General features: G+C 39.3%; 4 protein-coding genes across 6 annotated transcripts in view; all 4 read left to right on the forward strand.

Annotated features, from left to right (window-relative positions):
* The window catches only part of LOC145897333 (uncharacterized), a 46,161-nt gene extending 35,898 nt beyond the window's left edge, over nt 1–10,263 (forward strand). Inside the window, exons 17-23 of one of the 2 annotated variants that reach the window (XM_082985578.1) lie at nt 5,897–6,038; nt 6,778–6,904; nt 7,251–7,341; nt 7,425–7,488; nt 7,837–7,931; nt 8,002–8,064; nt 8,310–10,263. In XM_082985578.1, coding sequence (XP_082841704.1) covers nt 5,897–6,038; nt 6,778–6,904; nt 7,251–7,341; nt 7,425–7,488; nt 7,837–7,931; nt 8,002–8,064; nt 8,310–8,953 — 1,226 coding nt within the window. In that variant the 3' untranslated portion in view covers nt 8,954–10,263. Of the gene's footprint in view, nt 1–1,932; nt 5,100–5,896; nt 6,039–6,777; nt 6,905–7,250; nt 7,342–7,424; nt 7,489–7,836; nt 7,932–8,001; nt 8,065–8,309 lie in introns of those variants that run through there. The other variant, XM_082985577.1, reaches the window with a different exon arrangement.
* Nucleotides 10,264–10,572: 309 nt separating this feature from the next.
* Nucleotides 10,573–13,725, forward strand: LOC145897734 (uncharacterized). 2 transcript variants are annotated; one of them, XM_082986146.1, is made up of 6 exons: nt 10,573–10,733; nt 11,059–11,190; nt 11,836–11,982; nt 12,206–12,262; nt 12,720–12,802; nt 13,473–13,614. In XM_082986146.1, exons 1-5 carry the CDS (start codon nt 10,728–10,730, stop codon nt 12,798–12,800), a joined length of 423 nt encoding a protein of 140 aa, XP_082842272.1. In that variant the 5' UTR covers nt 10,573–10,727; the 3' UTR covers nt 12,801–12,802; nt 13,473–13,614. The 2 variants fall into 2 exon arrangements, with proteins under 2 accessions (XP_082842272.1, XP_082842271.1); XM_082986145.1 differs by lacking the exon at nt 12,720–12,802 and having other exon boundaries at nt 13,473–13,725.
* Nucleotides 12,277–15,484, forward strand: LOC145897733 (nicolin-1-like). Its single transcript, XM_082986144.1, has 4 exons — nt 12,277–13,932; nt 14,144–14,242; nt 14,360–14,526; nt 14,832–15,484. Exons 1-4 carry the CDS (start codon nt 13,732–13,734, stop codon nt 15,043–15,045), a joined length of 681 nt encoding a protein of 226 aa, XP_082842270.1. The 5' UTR covers nt 12,277–13,731; the 3' UTR covers nt 15,046–15,484.
* Nucleotides 15,485–16,704: 1,220 nt separating this feature from the next.
* On the forward strand, nt 16,705–18,800 carry LOC145898628 (acidic phospholipase A2 CM-II-like). The gene is made up of 4 exons (XM_082987157.1): nt 16,705–16,880; nt 17,320–17,456; nt 17,819–17,928; nt 18,176–18,800. The coding sequence occupies exons 1-4, from the start codon at nt 16,767–16,769 to the stop codon at nt 18,310–18,312; spliced, it is 498 nt and encodes a 165-aa protein (XP_082843283.1). The 5' UTR covers nt 16,705–16,766; the 3' UTR covers nt 18,313–18,800.
* The last annotated feature ends 776 nt before the right edge of the window (nt 18,801–19,576 follow it).

Below are 19,576 nucleotides of genomic sequence, written 5' to 3' on the forward strand. Positions count from 1 at the left end.
ACTGCACTTTACTTTCCGTTGTAATCCAAGCTGTACTGATAATTCAAAGCTTATCTAACCAAATCACGTGATGATGGTAATGCAAATCTTTAAGGAAGTTGCGGGAAGCAAAATGTGGAATCGGTAAACTGCGGTAATTTAAAGGTTTTATATCCTATTGTAATGAAATTTTGTCAAAAAATTTTGCGGTTTGCCAAACCCACATTTTACGTCCACGAAGATGCTTTATTATGACAAAAGTTAAATAGATTATAAAAATCAATTGAATGAATTGTGATTAGCTGTTGTACCTAACAGTTACATTCCATGCATGTTCGGGTAACGGGAGACTTTATTATGACAAACAAAAGGAGTATTCGATTTATCCAAATAAGCATCCACCATTTTATGTTGATCATACTCGAACCACATAAGCTAACGTAATTATTCACGTGCATGTTATTTTCAGGTGGTGCATGTGTATTGTGTCTTTCTCTGGTGACACGTGCCCGACCACCGATTGCATGCCACAGAATATACGAAATCTGGTGTAGTTAAATGCATGCGGCATGTCAGAACCGTTCATGCATTGCCATCTTACTAATGGTGTGAGAACCACACCCCACCATGCGGCAAAAAATACGCGATAATTGTGCGGCGGATCTGACGTCATCGATGCGTCAACGGCGATTTTTTCTGGTCGGTTTTGCGGTTTTCTTGTCGGAAAACAAATTAAATACGCGATTTCCGAACTTTAAAATCCGTGTGGTAATGCTGCCTGGCTATCGTGTATACTAACAGGTGCTGTAGTAATGCCACAAATATCGTTTACGTAAAAATTTTTCTAGATTGTCAAGTGCTAAATTGCGTCAAATACCAATAATATTTTTAAGTTTAATTGCATTAGACAAGTTAGTAAACAATATTGGAAGAAACGTTTAATTCCGCGGGCTTGCCAAACCCGAATCGCCGCGCGCTTTTCAGTTTTCTCCGAGCTTTTCGGTATCAACACGAGCTTTGCGTCGCGTCGAAGCATTCAGCCTGAAAACCGGTGCCCTGCTCCCTAACCCAAGCACCAGGTATGGGCTGTGACGTCTACTACTACTAACCAACAGATCTTGCATATTAAGACGCAACAAAACGTTTTAAAGTCATGGTCTGGGTTATGTTTATCACGATTCGATGCATTATATTTTAAATCCAAAAAACGACAATATTGATGGATTTAAGGACGTTTACGGGGCTTAAAAATCCCATATAGTTTGCAACTGCCTGAACCATGACTTTGACGTTAGCGAAAATGTACATGATTAGGTTATGTTGCCAGTCGAGTGTTTGTAGTACTGTGTGCAGTAGTGCAGTGCCCGATATGAGTTACTCGTGTGCTAAGCCCCGCACGTTAGTAGTGTTCTACCGGTACATCTGCATGCTGTGATTAATTTCGAGGTCTGCGATGGGTGGAAAGTGAAGGGTGCTTTTGTTTGAGGGTGCGAATATTAGATTTGGTTCAGAAGCAGCTGAAGATTTGGAGGTTGTCGAATAGTATTGAAGTCATACAGGACAGTTAGTTTATGGAAATTGTAAAGAAGTGTTACCACAGCCTGAAGCAAGGACGCAGGTTTTAATGAGTAGCAGGTCAGCGAGTTTATTACTTGCATGTTCATGAAGTTTTCATTGCTAATTATATATAGGATGTCCACCATTTTAATCCGACCCCTACTAATAGCACTGAGTTTAGATTACCGTTGTGTTTATTCCCTGTTTGATTAACCCATAGAGCATCCCCCTAACACTTCTTTTTTGTTATTGGGCCTTTTCTGGTCCCAAGTTAACTCACGTCATGTCATACTTACAATATTACTAGTTTATGTTTTACACAAAATACGGGTGTGACTGTGTTTGCTTGCCTGGACTGCAGGGCTTCCGTTTCATGTAGATTCATTTCATTTACAGAATGCAACGAAAGTAATTTGGACCCCGCCATAATCTCAATCCTTTGCGCCGAACGCAAAAATGCGGCGCGAACCCCAAACCGACCAGAAAACTTACAAGCCGACACCCCGGCCTGCTCCAACCGCCCCACGCAGCGGCCGAGAAAACAAATTATTCCCAACTTGCGAGCGATTGTTCCCTCGCCCACGAACGATGGCCAAGAAATTGTCGAGCATCGTTGCGCTGAAGACATGACAGCCGAGGACAAGCGCAGGATCCGAGCGGACTCTGGCAAACTTTCAAACCTGTTCAATCAACAGGTCCTGCCCAAAGTCGCTCTGGAACTTTCTAATACTCTGAGCGTTCTCCCGGACGGCCAGACCCTCGAGCTGATGAAACAGCTCAGTGAGGCCCTGCAGCTGACGACTGAACTTGTGTTGCGAAACCACAAGAATGAAAACTCCATGGAAACAGGAACTGTCACCAGTTTAACCCACGTTTACCCTTTACTGATGCGCGAAGTTGAGACGTGGCACAATGACGCTGTGGAGAACATGGCAGGGAAAAACATGCCAACGCGTTGTTGGGACGAGGCTTTGGAGGGACGACGTTGTACAGAGATGGCCACGTTCAGTGTTCCGATGGCCCCAACTCTTTGGAAACCGATGAAGAATCTTATGACTGACTACCGTGCACAGTGCGACACGTTAACAGGCGGAACTGCGCAGGAAACGGCGATAAACTGCACGAAAATTTCAGCTGTGGAATCATGTCGTCATCACCCTCAGTCCAATGCCGAGAATTGCCAACCAAAGCAGTGCAAGTTTGTGTTTCTTGTAGATGTCAAGGCCTTCTTTGGTCAAGCCAACCTGCCACTATTAAAGGCGATGAACAAGACGTTGAGCAAGTATAACCCGATTCGTGCACACACAGAACTTGTGGTCGAAGCACGCCAGCCTTTCCTCATCCAATACTCACCAGTACCTGAAAAAGTAAAGATAAGCTTCCATTACACAGCAAAGAGAGGGTGCAGTCTTAACAATGCCACTTGCAACGGGAGGCAAGTAGCCTGCAACCCGCGCCTCGAGGAGCGCCTCAGCGACTGGTTCAACTCTCTGTGGCAAAATGTGAAGAAGAAGCCCCGACGATGCGTGAGGGAGAAAAGGAAGTTCAACAAAAACTTGGCGGTTACCAGCAGTCAACAGGAGCGACGACGCAGACAGGCGAGCAACCAAGTACAACCCCGCATGCCTAAAGTTTGTCGTTACTGGAAAAAAGTACAAACACTCCCTCGGGATCTGTGGGGTTTGTTACGAGCTCGAGCCCGAAGGAGAGGAGGGGTTTATACCGACATGCCGGAACGAATAGCTTTCAGGTCCCTCGAGAGCCTGCGGGAATTCTTCACCTATAAGTGTTCCCTGGAACCTCTCAATCAAAATCTTATAAACTTTGAGAAAACGATAAAAAAAGGTTCGAAGAAAACAGTGGTGTACGGCATGCTGCCTTCGCATTCCCTTCCATTCGTAATTGAGAGACACAGGTCCTCCAACAAGATCAAACTGCACTACTTTCTGCAACAAAAAACTTAAAAACTCACAAAGGCTGCTTAGCAGATTTCCTCATGGACTATCAGTAAGTCCACATCAGCACCAGTGGAGAATGTCATAAGCGCCATTACGTCACCGAAAAGTGACGTCAAACACACAACAAACACATCATAACTTAACTTCACCCACTGCCTGGAGCGACAGGGAGTGTTTAGTACCTCCCCCGTCATGTCGATCACACAACTTGTGGGGGAGGGGAGTCTTCGATCTGGGGAATTCCCACTTGCCCCGCATGGTGGTTTTTTTTTGTCATTTTATTTATTTTGCCGGAAGTTCCAGAAACGCCCTGGGCTGCCCTTTCACACGTGTGAAGTGCGAAAGGCTCCTGTTGCCGACGTTGTTCGCTTGTTGTTTTACGTCACTGTGATTGGCAGGGCGGTCACGTGGCTTTTGCCGCCGAGCAAAAGGGGATTACCCGGCGTGGACGTCGTCCGTTACTTTAAACAAACATGAAAATCGTTCCTGAACTATAGCTACTGCCTCCATTGAGCAACGCGCGATTTGTGTCCTTTCCTTGCGGTAGTTCTACCTCATGTTTCCCGTAGTGAGACCAGATCTCCGTCACATCCAAAGCAATTACTTTAAGTTTGCCTTCACACTGAACACGGGTCAACAACAAATAGTGTCCGGCCCCCACTTGCCCAAAAACACACATAGGCAGAGTTACCTCTTACGTTTGCAGTAGATGTGCCTTGTAGTTGATATGCAGTCTGTAGGAAACGTCTAGTATTACACACGACCCCAATATACAACAAGCTTCCGTATTCCAATGCAGTAAAACCAATAAAAACTACTGGCTTTTTATTTTTCAACTTTTTGCGTTTCGTTGATTTCTTCAGTGTTTTTCTCCCTTCTATATTATTTGCGTTCATTGTATATTGTCAAAATCTAACGGGTAGAGTTTTGCTGTGTTTGGTTTGCCGCTGGTGCGGTGACCTCTATTTGATATTTGTGTGCCTCACGTATTTGGAAATATATATTCAAGATGATGAAAAGTGCCCTTTCTTGTTATTTTTGCCGCTGTCGCTTCCATTATACAACGTTTTACCGTCATCTCGTTCTCGCAGTATAAAATGTTCAATTGCGTCCTTTAATAAACGTACATTACAACAAAACCTCTACTGTCGTCTGCTGAAGTTCAAGGTATTGCAATGGGTGGCTATTGAAGCGAATAAGTAATGTTCTGCACCGAATCCGGGTAACCGGAACCGGCCGGATATTGACCAATATTCGGTATTCGGACCCGGCTGGATAATACACCTAAATTTACCGGATAGTTGCTTGCATTGAGTTTCTCAATAAGTTTCTCAATGAAGATATTTTATTAGAGGCGGAACCACATCATAAATAAGTTGTTTTTTTAGCACATTTATAAACTTCATTCGCTTAATAGTTGATTCCTCCAAGTATTTTTACCACGTCAGTAAAACGCACGCTTAAATATAATTTTGGCTGGATGATTTGAAACTGGGAACATCACAACTTTCATATGGTTGGGAAATGACTCAATTTCCTTAAAAATTGTCAAAGTTCTTTTGCTGCATCAGCATATTTTCAAGTTCTCACAAATTTCATGGCTTTCGTAATGTTTTCGACCAGTTTCTGTTGATCCGCTTTCAACGACAGACCGAAGCACTCCAGCCAATAGTAAGTGGCCACGTTTGCGCTCAATCATGCGTGACCTTGCACGAGCAATCAAGTTTTTTTCATCTGATTTACCCTCACGACCGCTGGGTGGCGTTGTTGGCCATATAGTTTTACCAATACAACCATTCATTTGTTTGGAATTGACAAACCCAAAACATATTATTTTAACTGTATTTGCACATGTTTATGAAAAGTTAATAGCATGACTAAATAATATTCTTATAACACGTGGTTTTCTTAATTTTTTCCTATGTTGATGCAAACTATTTGTTGCTTTGCACAATTTCGCAAGATTGTTTTTCAGTAAAAGCATGAGGAAGCTGCAGTTCATTTTAATGCGTGACAATGCACGATGTTGCAATTATTTTACAAGCTTTTAATTTTACAAGTTATTATTTTACAAGTTTTCTACTAAAATGAAAGATTGAAAAAAATGCAATAAAAAAAGTTTGAAAAAAATATTCAACAGAAGGCTGATGAAAAATGCCCTTTTGTTGGCCCGATTCAATGTCTTGCAAACGTCTTTAAAAAAATATATGAAGTTTTAATTGGATCAGTAAATATGATCTTGTTTGATGTTGATATTGTTGTGTGGTTTTATTTTGAGTATGATATTGTTAGTCACTTGCAAAAAAGTCGCGTAAACTTGCAAAAAAGTTTCAAATCCCATCGGTTTACCACATGTTAATACTTGCCCAAGCTGTTGTTATGTTATTGTCTGTATTCCACAGTAGGGGGATCAAAGGACGGACTTTCAACCGGTGATAGCGGCGGTGCGGTCGTCATAGTGATCGCTGTACTTCTCTTCATCCTGGGGTTGATACTTGGAGCGGTTTTCATGCATTGCAAACAAAAGCACACCGGTTCACACAAGTAAGTCTTCGGTTTATTGTTTTTTTTGCATCGACGCACGAACGAAAATCAGAGTTTTTTTATAGACCAGGGTTAGTGTGTTTGCTACCAAAAACATCCTCGATATGTTTCCGATATCTAATTTTATGAGAATAGTGAACGATATCACAAGATTGTAGAATAATTGCACATTTAATTATACAGTTGTCATGACTTGAATTGAATTTTCCACTGAAGCTATAAAAATATAATGGAAATGGTGAGACTGTTTTATTGAATTACTCATTTGTGGATAATTAAAACCATATGTCAGCCTGTAGCTGGGAAACAACAAACACACAATCAGTCTCCAAAAGTTCATTTTATGAAATTTAACCTTTAACAAATCTTAACAATCGTTTTTACGCCGACTTAAAGAAAGGAGAACGGATTCCGGGAGTGGGTTTGAACGCATGTATTCTGTGTAACTTCCACAAACCGAAACCTCGCTGATTTCTATGTTTTGTTCCCATGAAGTTTTTCGTATTCCTCCGCGGGATTTTCTTCTACTCTTGTTTTGTGTTTTTTCCCCGCACGAAAATGCAGAATAAAAGTTTCATGCACGGTGCTGCAACTCAGTGCTTGTGTGTAATGGTGTCTAAATGCAATAGGGAACATCCACGACTTCCCATCTATTCAAGCATGACCGCCATGCCCCCTCTGTGAAGTTTTGTATTCCTGGGGAAATCCCAGTGTTAAATTTTTGTTGTTGTCTATTCAGTGTATCAAGTAAGGGGAAGTACCGTGCGGACAGCGAATGTGTGGAAGTGGCGAAACTTACGTCGCCATCTCAACTGAACAACAGTCAAATGGATTACATGGTGATTGGACGAAACAGCAGCAGTCGGGTAAGCTTACACTTAATACTCCCAAGGCTAAGAATACTATGTGATGCATTTTCCTTTGGAAGTCATTGAAGGACGTATTTTTTTTGAAGCAGTGCGAACAAACAAATTGGCATGTCGTTACTACAATTGATATTGTCATTAAAGTATGTATTTTCCTTTCCAAAATATGTATGATAGTAATTCTTTGGTTGACTGCTTATGGCAAACCAGAGTTCCTTTGATTATGAGCGATATTAAGTTTCACATTAGGTTATTTTATGTTATTAGGATATTAATTTTCTCGTTGTACATTCCCGTGCACAATGATTAAGGTTGTTTCAAGCTCGTCTGAAACTTTTCTATTTAGGCTTCACCGACTGAGCGACCGACGACTTTGTCACATGATGTAGAAGCAACACGACAGCCCTACGCTCCACTGACTCCTTCAAGTTTGGAAGGTAAGACTTCTTGTAGGAATCAATCGTGTAGTTTTGGTGTAAGTTGCGTCACTGTGTTAACTTTGGATTTGTTTCCGTTGCAGAAAACGATTTCCCTGGGGGTTTGGCCTCTGTCGAGGACAACTTGATGGAAGATGCCGAAGAAAGGTAGAATTTATATTTCTTATAGTTCAAGTGTTTAGTTCTTTCTATTATAAATTATACGAGGGTCTTTTGGTGTTTTTTTTTGTCTGGGCATGTTCATGATCATCATGGTTATCGAAAATATTTGTTTTCAATTTAAAAGGGTAAATTGTTTTATTACACACTTTAAACCAATAAACCATCTGTTTACATCAATTTTTAATTGCTTAGTAATGGCACATTTTTTTGACTTCAATTGACCAACTTTAATCCCAGCGCTCATGCAATGGTCGAATTGTTTGTTGTTTTATTCTTCCTGTTGTAATTTTGACCACAAACCAACATCATAAACGTTTCTTTTTTTGCTTTCAGAACAAACAGAGCGAGTCCGTTGCACGGCCAGACGTTGGAGACAATAGTGTTCGATGGAATAGCTGAGAAATTGAGGAAAGCTTCAATAGAGAAAAGTATGCGCTGTTCTAAACGTGTAGAAAAACTGAATTTTTGCGATTTTATTTAATTTTCTTTCTCGAGCAGAAGAAACAAATCCAAACACACCATCAGTCGTCTACAGTCCCGGAAAACAAAGCATTACTGAAGGTCAGAAACACGATTTCGCAATTTTAAAGCAAACATAATCTCAAAAGGCAGAAACAGCAATTTGCAAATAACGCTTTTGACTATTTTGCACATGTACATAAAGCTTTAGGCAGAACCAGCAGTTTGCATTAGAACTTTTCGCAGTTCTGTTAAAATTTGCGGGTTTCCTCATTTCGTCGTTGAATATTTTAACAAAAATCGAAACAACAAAAACCAATCATATCTAATTCTATATTCTTCCTCAGATCCACGCAACGACTCCCCTCCTCCACAACTTCCTCCCAAGCAGAGAAGCATCCGGAACCCTCCATCTCAACCTCCACCTTTTCTACTTTTGGATGATTCAACAATATCGGAAGGAAACTCTTCCAATAATAACAACAGCGATCTTGACACTCCTCCACCACCACCACCTCCGCCGCCTCCACCTCCTCCTCCTCCACACATCCACCTCCGATCATCATCAGCAGGAGATAAATATCCTCCACCTCCTACAGACCACGTGTATCCCATGTCAACTCTTCCTCCAATAAAGATAATGATGCCCAGAAGTCCTCCCACCAAACCTCCACCACCCCGTTCCCAAGGCATCCGGAAGCATCCAACATTCTCTGCTCCTCATGGAAACAAGATCAAGCCTCCAGTTCCTCCCAAATCCCGAGCTGCTGTAATGCGATCCGCATCACTGCGTGGTCCTCCTGTTTCCAGACCGGATCTCGCTGCATCTCCCCTCACCAGCACTCTTCCTAAAACCGACTCCGGGATCCCGGGAAGATTGGTTCTTCCCCGTCAGCGTCCTCCTTCATTCAGGCACAACAGCAACGTAGGAAGAATTCCTCCTAAGAGTCCGGTTCCTGTTTTGCCTCCAACCGTTCCGGGAACCAACTGAAGGACTTTTTATGACCTGGTGTGGTTCAGCGGAAATAGATAAGAAGAACTCTTCGTGACGTGATAAAGGTGACCCTGTGATGACGTAATACAGGCAACCCAGTTCAGCACCAGGGCACCAGGATTATGATGAAACATGGGAGTTTTCGTCGTGGAATATATTAAGAAATGTTTGGTTCCACACCGGTGTATGATTATCTTGTTTGTTACTTTACTAACTTAACTAACCACGGCCGGTCTTGGGCGCATTTCACCGATTTTGTCACATCCATTCAGATCAAAGAAGGTCAATTCTAATTGAGATTTTTTAGGTTTAATGTAGACCCCACAATTCCTAAAACCGGCCATGTAACTAACCATATGCGTACCTCCCCGTAAAAAGCATGAAGCGTTATTCCTTTTATCAAGTACGCAATTTCCACTGTTTGTGAAAAACGAAAATATGCACCAGTTTTCGTGAAAATGTATAAAACACTCGAACCGAAATGTACAAACTTCCATTCCGATTTGCGAAACCCGAGCACTTTTAACTTCACGAAGTACGATTTTAGGAAATTATTTATTTTCGCCCTCAAGCCATATAATAGGTACATTAAACTTTATTCACACATACTTCATCGTTTTTGAGCTGCATATGACGCCTATTATTGCAGATTTATTCCTTTAAACATTACTGGCAGTGCGTTTACTTGCCAGAAGGCTCTCTATTTCAGCTTGCTGCATTCATTATAATGCCTGTTTTTTTATAACTGGCTAATTAGCAAAACCATTTCTTCAGTTGCTAGTTTCATTTTCAATATTTGTGTTGGGAAAGCTCAATGTACTAATTTATCGCTATTATTCTGATGTCTTCTTTTCTCGAGTTATGAAAGATGTCGTATCTATTTACCTATTCAAGTTGAGCTTGTGTGTACGTTAATACTTGTGCTTGTTTGTGAAGCTTTATGAGCTATGTCGCATGCTATTATGACGGTTTTTGTACACTGGCATGACTTTGCTGGTACGATTACGTCAATCGTCGTTTTTGTTTCTTAAAATCGACATTTTCACAACATTTTCACTGGAAAAGATTGGGACAAATTTCATTTTGCGTGAACTAAGTTGTATTTCTTAACTTGCTTAAAAAAATGTTCATTGTTTTAAAGTTATTACCCGCTATGTTCTTCAATGATTTGCGTGCATCGCACTGCCAAGTTGCGTCGCATGGTAAGTTTGTCAATGCATGCTATTTGCTGTACAGTCGCTTGGTTAACATACGACATTGCTTGTTTCAGCCGAAGTTCTTAACGCTAATAAAAATTAAAACTCGTACGTTTTATTTCTAACTTGGAATGTAACTTAATCGATTGGATGCAATAATAGCCGTGGGAATACCGCACGGTATATCATAAAAAAAACAACACAAAATGGATAGTTGACTTACCTAACTCAGTTTCGTGACAGAATATATTTGAAAAATTTTGCAAGAATATAGTTTAGTGTTAGGTTTACACAGTTTATCTGTTCTGGTTTCCACACAATGCCAAAATAGTTGGGAAACAAAAAATGCTTACCCACCCCGCGCACAAAAATGTACAATCAATACCAAAATTACGCATCCACTAGAGGCACAATGCCCTTCCATCGGCACGGAATAACTTCGTTCCGTTGGTAGGAAAGCTAATTCGTATTTATTTTAAACAATGTAATGGGTTTGATCAAGTTTTGACATTTTAAAAGGATTGTTTCGCCATTATTTGAATAATAAGTTGTTCAACCCAAGCTTTATCTCGTTCATGGCTGTAAGTACATGTGTATATTACCATTATTATTATCATTATATATTACTGCCACGATAGACCCAATTTGGACTAATTTTTGAGTCTTTAAGTTAACCTCAAAAGGCAATTGCAGGTTTATTAGGAGCAGTAAGCAACGGAAATGTTTCTTAACATGCTTTTAATAGTGATGTCCTGGCGAATTGACAACATGTTGCATTGCCTCAATCACATTAAATGTTAAACAACTTTAGGCTCAAGATTGGAATGTTTGTAAATATGTATCCACGGCACATGACACTTTTTCAAGTCTGAGATGCATTTTTAAAATGTTGTTTGATATTTGCAGCCAATTGTTTTTCCAACTACAACTGTTGCTCCCAATAGTTCCGATCTTTCGTTGCAAGCGTGGTTTTTAATTGGAGCTGCAATTTATTTGGTCGCCGTTTTGATTCTTGTGATTATCTGTCAGTGTTTTAAGGTTAGTTTGCTGTGTCATGTCTGTTATGGTCCTATAACAAAATTATTTAATTTGATGTTGATATGCAGGTTACTTTGCATTTACAGACAGAAAAAAATCTTGAAAAAGTATTCTCTTTTTCTGAAAAAAAAATTCTGTTATTGCAGGAAAGCATTAGCGAAAGATTTCATCCCTGTTTTCAAGTTTGCTGCTATTACTGTTTTAGTAGAGCATGCATACTTGGGTGTTCAACTTTTGTTGATGAGGTAGCTGTGAGATTGTGACTGTTAAATCAACATCAGTGTTATGAATTTAAATTATGTTAAAATTTATTTATTGTGTGTAAGCCACACATTAAAAAGGGCAGTTTGGAAGGTAAACAATTGTTTTTCAGCGAGTTTTAGTTCCTCTACACAAGAGTATCAGCACAATATATATCCAGGTTAGACAATTGAAAAATTAACAAACATTTAACAGTGCAGATAAGGCATCAGGCAGACTAATTTACTTGAAAAGTGAAGAAATAATTTAAGTGAAAAGCTTTGAAGAAACAGGTTTAGTTTATTAAATAGTCTGAATAGGTGAATGTGATACATGAGATTTCAAATAGTAATGGCAATAATGAGAGCATTGCAATCTTGATTAAATCTTGCTCTTACCTTTCAGCAAAAAGGTTTCTGTGCAGAGTGCACTTGTGGCACAACAACTGACGACGGTAGTTGTTGTGAGTGTTGCATTGCCTGTGCTCAGTTCTGCAATTGCAACGTGCCTGATTTGAGATCTTGTTGTGACGCCATTTGTGGACCAAGAAGGGTAAGTTTGACCTTGGGTCGAAAGAGTTTACTTTTGGTTTATTTCTTATTTCTACATGTTGCGTGAATATATTTTTTGGTTTTGTATAATTTTGTGTTAAATTTTGTTTTCTTTATAATTTTTTGTTTGTAACCAACCTTATGTCAAAACACACATGTTTATGGAGAAATTTAAGGTTATGACTCATATTCAAACACTTTATTTACTTTGTGTCAAATTCCAGAGGTGTGATATTGGTGACTGCCTTGCATGTGGAGGTGGTTGTTGCGGAGGCTGCGAGGTAAAATACAATAATGTGTCTTTAAACTCTCTGTTCTACTTTAATATAAGCATGTAAACTTTGTATGTTTTGTAAAACCTCCTTAAAAAAGGAATCCGGTATTTTACCTTGTATAACATGTGTTAAAAAATCTAAATTTACCTTACTTTGTTTCATTGGCAATCAATACCCACAATTTCTCCACATTGCAATAATAATTAATTAAAGAAATGGTCCACAAATGCTATCCTGATACTTACTTGTATAATCATTGACAATGCCCTATCTAACTTTTTCATCTTGTGGTTAATTGATCATGTTTTTATTGTTGTAATGTATGCCTTGCAATCCTATTGGTGCATTGTTGCCTATGCAATTTTGGCATGCTCTTGGTGGACATCATAAACTGTCAATACTCGTCCGGTAAGCATGTCACTAACCTTTCATACTTGGTATTTTTGTCCTGAACCCAATGCAGACTGACAACCCAATGTGTACGTGTACCTGCCAAACACCAGATTGCGACTCACTCTGCTTCTGCTGCCAGGAGCAAAGATAAGTGTATGTGTCTGAAGAAGGCTTGAATAGTTAAAGTTTTTCTAGTGGCAGCTAGAGATGGCCATTGTACTGCTGCTTAAGCTTAGCTTATGGAGTGTTTTAAATTTGTGTCTGTGTTGGACATAAATTTGTATTGACTTTTGTCAATATTGAAGGTTTGCCTGGGATGGTATTCGTTTGTTCACATAATTAAGCTACATACATCATAAACAATTGCTCATGAAAGCAAACACAAATTTGCTTCTAGGTTTGTTTTTTTTTACTGAGGAAAATAATTGCATTAAATTTGCATGAACAGCTTCCTAACATTTGCATGGTTTTGCATGTTCTAGTTTGTTTTGCATGGTTTGCTTTCAATTCACTGCTGGTTTTAAAGCTAAAGCTTTTCATTGTTGCTTTAAAAAGTAGCATTTAGTTTTTATGTTAAATTTGAAGTTTCGTTTAACTTGAAGGTATGTATGGCATAAACACAAAATGTACCATTTATTATATTGTCAAATAATACAGGAAACACAATTCTAAGTACCTTTGAACACATTTGTTTAAATTATTTGGTCTGGAATATTTTACAAGAAAAAGCAACTTTGCCCTCAAAAATTATCCAAAGTGTGGTGTTAAACACAAAATATATTCAAAGCAACTGCAAGGCATTTAACATGATTTAATTTTTTAGTGTCCAAGTTGTCCTTCTTGCCCTGGTTTCCAGGGACCCAACTGCGACTGCTCTTGTCCAAGCTGCACACAAATTAACTGTTGTTGCATTAGGATTCAGTTTGTTTAACTGAGAACCAACTGGCCATTACCAGTTATTGTTGGACTTAAATTGACCAAGTGTTGCAAGCAAGTTGAAGTAGAGACTGCTCAGGTTTTTTTGTGCATTTTTGGATATTGCCACAAGAAATATCCCTGAAAGTACAACAGGACTGAACAATATGGCTGGTGAAGAAGAATCTTCAACAGATAGTCCTGTAATTTGCAACATAAAACCAGCAAAATACCTGACGATTGGAACCAATGAGTTTTACTCTGGATGTGCTGTCATAGAAATAGTATTTCCAACCATGCGGCCGGCTGACATTGGAAGAATCAGTTTTGTGAATAATTATTCTGCTACACTATCTGTGAAAATGAAGGTAGGTTTTTCAAGCTTACATTTGTAAAGAAATTGTACCACAGTTTCTTAAAAAGGGTGTTTTTCTAAGAATTTTTTGCTTAAATAGTGAAATTTAGTTTTTTTTTGTTTTTGTTTTAAATTTTGTTTTTATTTTTTTGTGTTGATGAGTTGAAGTTGACTTCGAAGTGTCAAAAATACCTGTGACTAGTTTTAACTTCTACCATCAATAGGTTCAAAAGACATCCGGAAATCAACAAAGCCAGTGCTGGATCACAGGTTTAAGAAATTATACATTGATGCCAAAGCCTCACTGTGAGACTGGAAGCCAGGTAATGCACAGAATTAAATCTGCATTAGCAAAGTCTTTGTTCCAGTCAAATATCCATGTCAGTATGGATTTGTGTGTATGGTCAATAGTGGAATGTACATAAGCAAATTGTGTTTAGAGCTATTTTAACCTCACCCGGTCTGATTTCTGCAAGCCACCTGATGGTGTATCAGCTCTGAGGTTGATTTTGAGGCAACCTTCTCCTAACTGGAAGACATTTACCTTGGAGGAAATCTACATCCACGCCAAAACAGATGTAAATGCGCAGAGCTCAGAAATTCCAAAGTAAGATAAGCCACACAATACCAAACCTCGCCAAATTGTTTTACAGATGTAAACATTAAAATAGCAAATACGCTGTTACAAAAAACATATTTTCAAGAATTTTTAAAAAAGTAGTTTTGGTGAAAAACAGTACAGTTCACATGGCTGCAGATATGATTAGAAATGTTTGCAAATGGATTTCACTGTTTGATTAACAAAGCTGCGAGTTTTGTCATGGAAAAAAATTTCATTGGGTAGAAATAAAATGACATTTGAGATATGATGATATTATAACCCAAAAAAGCAATCTGTATGATTGTTTAAAGGTGGCTGGCCAATACTGAAGATGTGGCTTCCAGCGAAATTAAGCCAAGGGACCAGGCCCACTTGAATGGACTTCCAGACCCAGAGGCGGCATCAGAAAACCTACTGGAAATCCTGCAACTGGCACAGAAAGCAGTTCAATCCACACCCAAGGTCGAGTTGGGCAGATTTGACATTGAGGGGTCATATGAAATCAATTTACTTTCATACACCTGATGGACTTGTGTAATGACACCTTAAATTCAGATGTTCTAAGTTTTTGGAATATTTTTGTACCAAATTTCAGAAAATGGCGATAACGCATACATTCACTGAAATGAGGTGCCAATGTATTTTGATTGTAGTTGATTTGGTACTTTTTTGATACTTTTTATATGCTGAATTTTCTTTTTTACTTTTCCTCCTTGTATTTTCATACTTTGTTGTGTACGTTTGTGTCGACAAAAAGATCGTTTTTACGTTGGTCAACATAACTGTTTACAACTTCAGCTACAGACCGGTGTACATTTTGCTATTATGGTGGTTAAAAAAACGTGTGTTTTGATTTGTTCTTCTAGTTTTGTATGTTTATCATTTTTCGTGGGCCTTTTTCGGTTTCGGCCGGGTATGTGCGTTGACACCACTGTGCTACAGCCGTAAATAAACGGGTTCATTCGAAAAATTCCACCCTTCGTTGTGACGTCACAGTCGTTAAAAGTAACGGGACGCACTGAGCCATTGTGCGTGGCTGAAAGGAAATCATTCGTCCGCAAAGACGGCCTGGCAGACAAGAAAGGCTGTTGTTTAATCTTTGGGTTTGGGAGCTTTTCAGGCAGAGCGATGCCATTGTACCGTGAAGCCAGGTAAGCTTTTTTGGTCGACATTGTAGTCATGTGATGAACACTAACAGCTCAATGGATGAAAATTAGGTTTGTTCAACAGAAGGAAAATGTGTGTTAAGGTTCAGCACCATTTAAAGAAACCAAGTAACGTTTTCTTTTGGCGTCGCCTCTAGTAGATAATTTGGAAACCAGGCAAAAAGTATAGCTTAGATTTAGACAATGAAGTACATTAAAAAAATTTAAAAAAAATGTATGTACAAAAATATGGTCGGTGGCACACCAATAAATGACAAGAATTACACTTGTTTCATACTGGCTGTGTTTTTGAATGGACGCATTGATGTGGTGTGGCGTTAAAACGCGTAAGTCAAATAATGTTTTATCCAGTATTTACAAATGAACTCGTGTTCTTGTTTTGTCGCATCACAATACATTTGCATCACAATACAGTCATTACCTCCACTGTTGTTACGCACGTAGGCAAGTCAGATGTAGCCCATACTGACCAGTATAATATTGAGATCGGAAAACAGAAGCGTTTTGATTATATTTACACAACTAAACTAAAGCCGTCACCCTTCGTATGTTTCAACTAAGATTTAAATTAAATCTTTTCGCTTTGGGCTGTTGAACTTGAATATATTTGTCACCTGGTTCAAACATATCAACAAACTGTTTGATTTATCAAACAAAAACTGCTGGTTCGGGAGTTAACGTCTAAATTCATCTTGACACATGAGAACGTGCAATGAAACAACCTCGTGATTATCCATGAAGTTATTACGTCACATTTCCTGTTGCTATGACGTAATGGCACACGCTATTACGGGTTTTTGTCTGTTTTGGTTGTGCGAATTAGCCTGTTTCAAGTGTTAGTAAGCATTAGTTTGAAAAGATTACATGTATTGCTTTCATGCTGCATTCCAATGTACAGGGACTGCTGCATGTGTTTTATATATATCATTTTTTTTGGTGTGGCACGTCATGTTTAAAATGCTGCTATTAACCATAATAAGTCCTGCCGTTTGACAGACGAAACGTTGGTTAAATACATTCTACGGATATTTTTGTTCTAGAGGATCAGTTACATCAACAATTTGTATTTTAGCTGAAATAATGATTAGGAAAAAACTTGCCACGGGGCTATGCTTGGTGGCATTCGTGCAGGTTGTGTTTGGATGTTTGTCTGTAGGCGAGAAACGTCCCGGGAAAAACGACCCTAAAGGCGAGGTAGGTTCGTGCAAGTAACTTCCAACTAGGCACACGCCAATGAACCATGTATTCTTGCACTGCCTGTTTTAAGAAGTTTGCTACAACCATCTGGTCAAAAACGTATCGTATATTAACGTCCGTGTTTTATGTAATCCTGGCCAAAGCCATGTAAAAATAATAATAGTTTTCATAAGCCCACAATTTCTGTGGGCTGCGTACAGATGGCCAGTGTTTCGACCTGCATAAGGGTCTCATCAGTTCAGTTTGGCGTGAGACTCTTTTAGACGACTTTGCCGACCATACGTTTTGAGCTTATAAACCAACAATATCAAAACAACTTGGTATCTCCCATTTAAAGACGACATTTTTTAGTCTTACCTAAATATTTTGTTCAAACAACATTTTGCCCCTAACTTTATTGAATGATGTTGTAAAGTGTTTTATGTGGGGTTTGCAGGTTTACACCAGCGCTTTGGCGGAGCTGGTTTCGACTGAAATGGACACGGAGGTTGGGAAACTAATTTCTAAATACCTGTCATACGGTTGTTACTGCGGACAGGGAGGGCTGGGAAAACCGCGGGATGACCTTGACAGGTGGGTACACGTGCACCAAGGTCAAACACTTGGTCTTACTTCATGGTATTTCGACTTTGAACAAGAAATGTAGTAATTGAAACGGCATGCATGGCATTGGTAAAACAGTGAAGGTCCCAGAAAACTACTACCACAATACTGACCCATTTCAACTGCAAGATTATTTTCAATATCCATAAATATGGTGAATGTGAGGTTGACTATAGCATCGTAACCAAGCACGACTCGTCGGAAAAGTGGCTGCGATGCCAGGGAACGTAATGATTGAAAGCACTGAGGGTCTGTGCAGTGGGGCGAGTCGGCTTTGTCATGATAGCATGTACAGTTTCTGCGCTGTATATGAAATGTTTGTATGATGGTAGATGCTGTCAACACCACGACAAGTGTTACGATAATGTATCGACCGGGTTGGATGTTTACTTCGTTTCTTACAAGTATGAGTTCGACTACGACAAGCACAAGGCTCATTGTGGTGAGTGGTTTTGCACAATATGTGTTCTTCTAGCTTTTGATTGCATGTTGAAAAATATCTGGGTCAACAAAACCTAACTGTTTTATAGAGGAGTTAACACCTATTTTTGAACGTTGATATCAATGCAAATATGTATAAAAATTACGTTAAATCATGTTTGGATTAAAACTTAACTCAGATGTTCAAATAGTAAACGTGAAACAAGTTCTCGCGTCATCAACGTTTAAAACTGTTTGCAATTCCACAGATGAAAAGCTGAACGAGAAAAAGGAGCAGATTAAATGCATGTGCGACCGTGCACTCGGATTATGTCTCCGAACCTACGACCACAATTACAATATGAAATATCACAATTTTCAAAAGATTGAAAAATATTGTGAATAAAACCCGACGAATCTTATTAACTGAGGACTGAGCTTGTACAGTGGATCAACTCGGTTCGCTCACCTTATTGCACTTAATCATGACAATAACCCTTACGTTACAGTGTAAATATTAAAATACTTTTCTTTAATATTGGAGAATCTGCACAACTTCCATGCAAAAGTGTCACAAAAACTGGTGTTGTTTACAAACAGTTTGCACTAAAATAATTATAAAGTTAACAGAGTCTAACATTATGCGGTACAAATTTTGATGCCGCAACAGCCTTCCAGTTTTGGTGCCGATCGGAAATGCCCGTGAAACAATTTTATATGCACTAATTGTTGCTTATCGCCGCGCTCTTGGGTTCCATTTTCCAATACAAAAACGTGCGCAGTAATTGTTACACAAAGCAACCATTGTACAAAGTCAACCTGTTCGTATGTACATGCAATGCTGTTACTTGGTACACACCTCAGTTCTGTACATGAAATACATTTAACACCTGATATCCTTGTGGTTTTGTCCAAACACTCGAGATTATTGAAGGCTAATTGATGCCAGGAAGGAATTTTGTTGACAAAATGTCTTCATAGTTCACAAATAATTTAGTGTTACTCTGCATGACATCACACATTGCTCGATTAATTGACCTGCGCAGCTTTGCTTTTGTGGGTGTGTAAGTAGCTACAGGCCACGTGTATTTCCCTGCCATTCTGGCGGAGGTTGTTTTCGACGTACGCGTTGAAAACAATCCGAAAGAACGGCCGTTGAAGTATTCCCCAAAAGAATTCGTTTATCACCCATGAATAAACGCAAAATATGAACATGTCACGTGATGGAACATCGGATTATGTACAAGAGGGATTCTGGTAGGCTTAAACCTAAATCTTTACATGTGTGAATTTTTTTGTTCCACTCACCAAGATAACTGTTAGTTCTTTGAAAAATCTTGTTCAGCAACAAAGAAAACTGACCAGCTTCGATAAATCTTCTATGCAACTTCCTTCACGTAGGTTACACAAGCACTTTTACTTACCGTGGAAATGTGTTAATCGCGGCATCAACACTTTTCTGATATTTCGGGTCGTGTTGCCTGACGACAAAGCCGTAACCCCGCGATCGGGGACTTCGAATATGCACACCAAATTATGTTGACCTTTTGTTGCTGCTACTGCGTCGCACCCGCCGCTTTGCATGAATTTTAATTGTAAGTTCGAATAATTCCCGGACGTTCAGGCACTTTTAAACTTTATCCCTCATACAACGCAATCGCGGAAGTTGA

Source organism: Ascidia mentula, chromosome 4 (genome assembly GCF_947561715.1).
Source record: "Ascidia mentula chromosome 4, kaAscMent1.1, whole genome shotgun sequence".
NCBI classification, from domain to species: domain Eukaryota; kingdom Metazoa; phylum Chordata; class Ascidiacea; order Phlebobranchia; family Ascidiidae; genus Ascidia; species Ascidia mentula.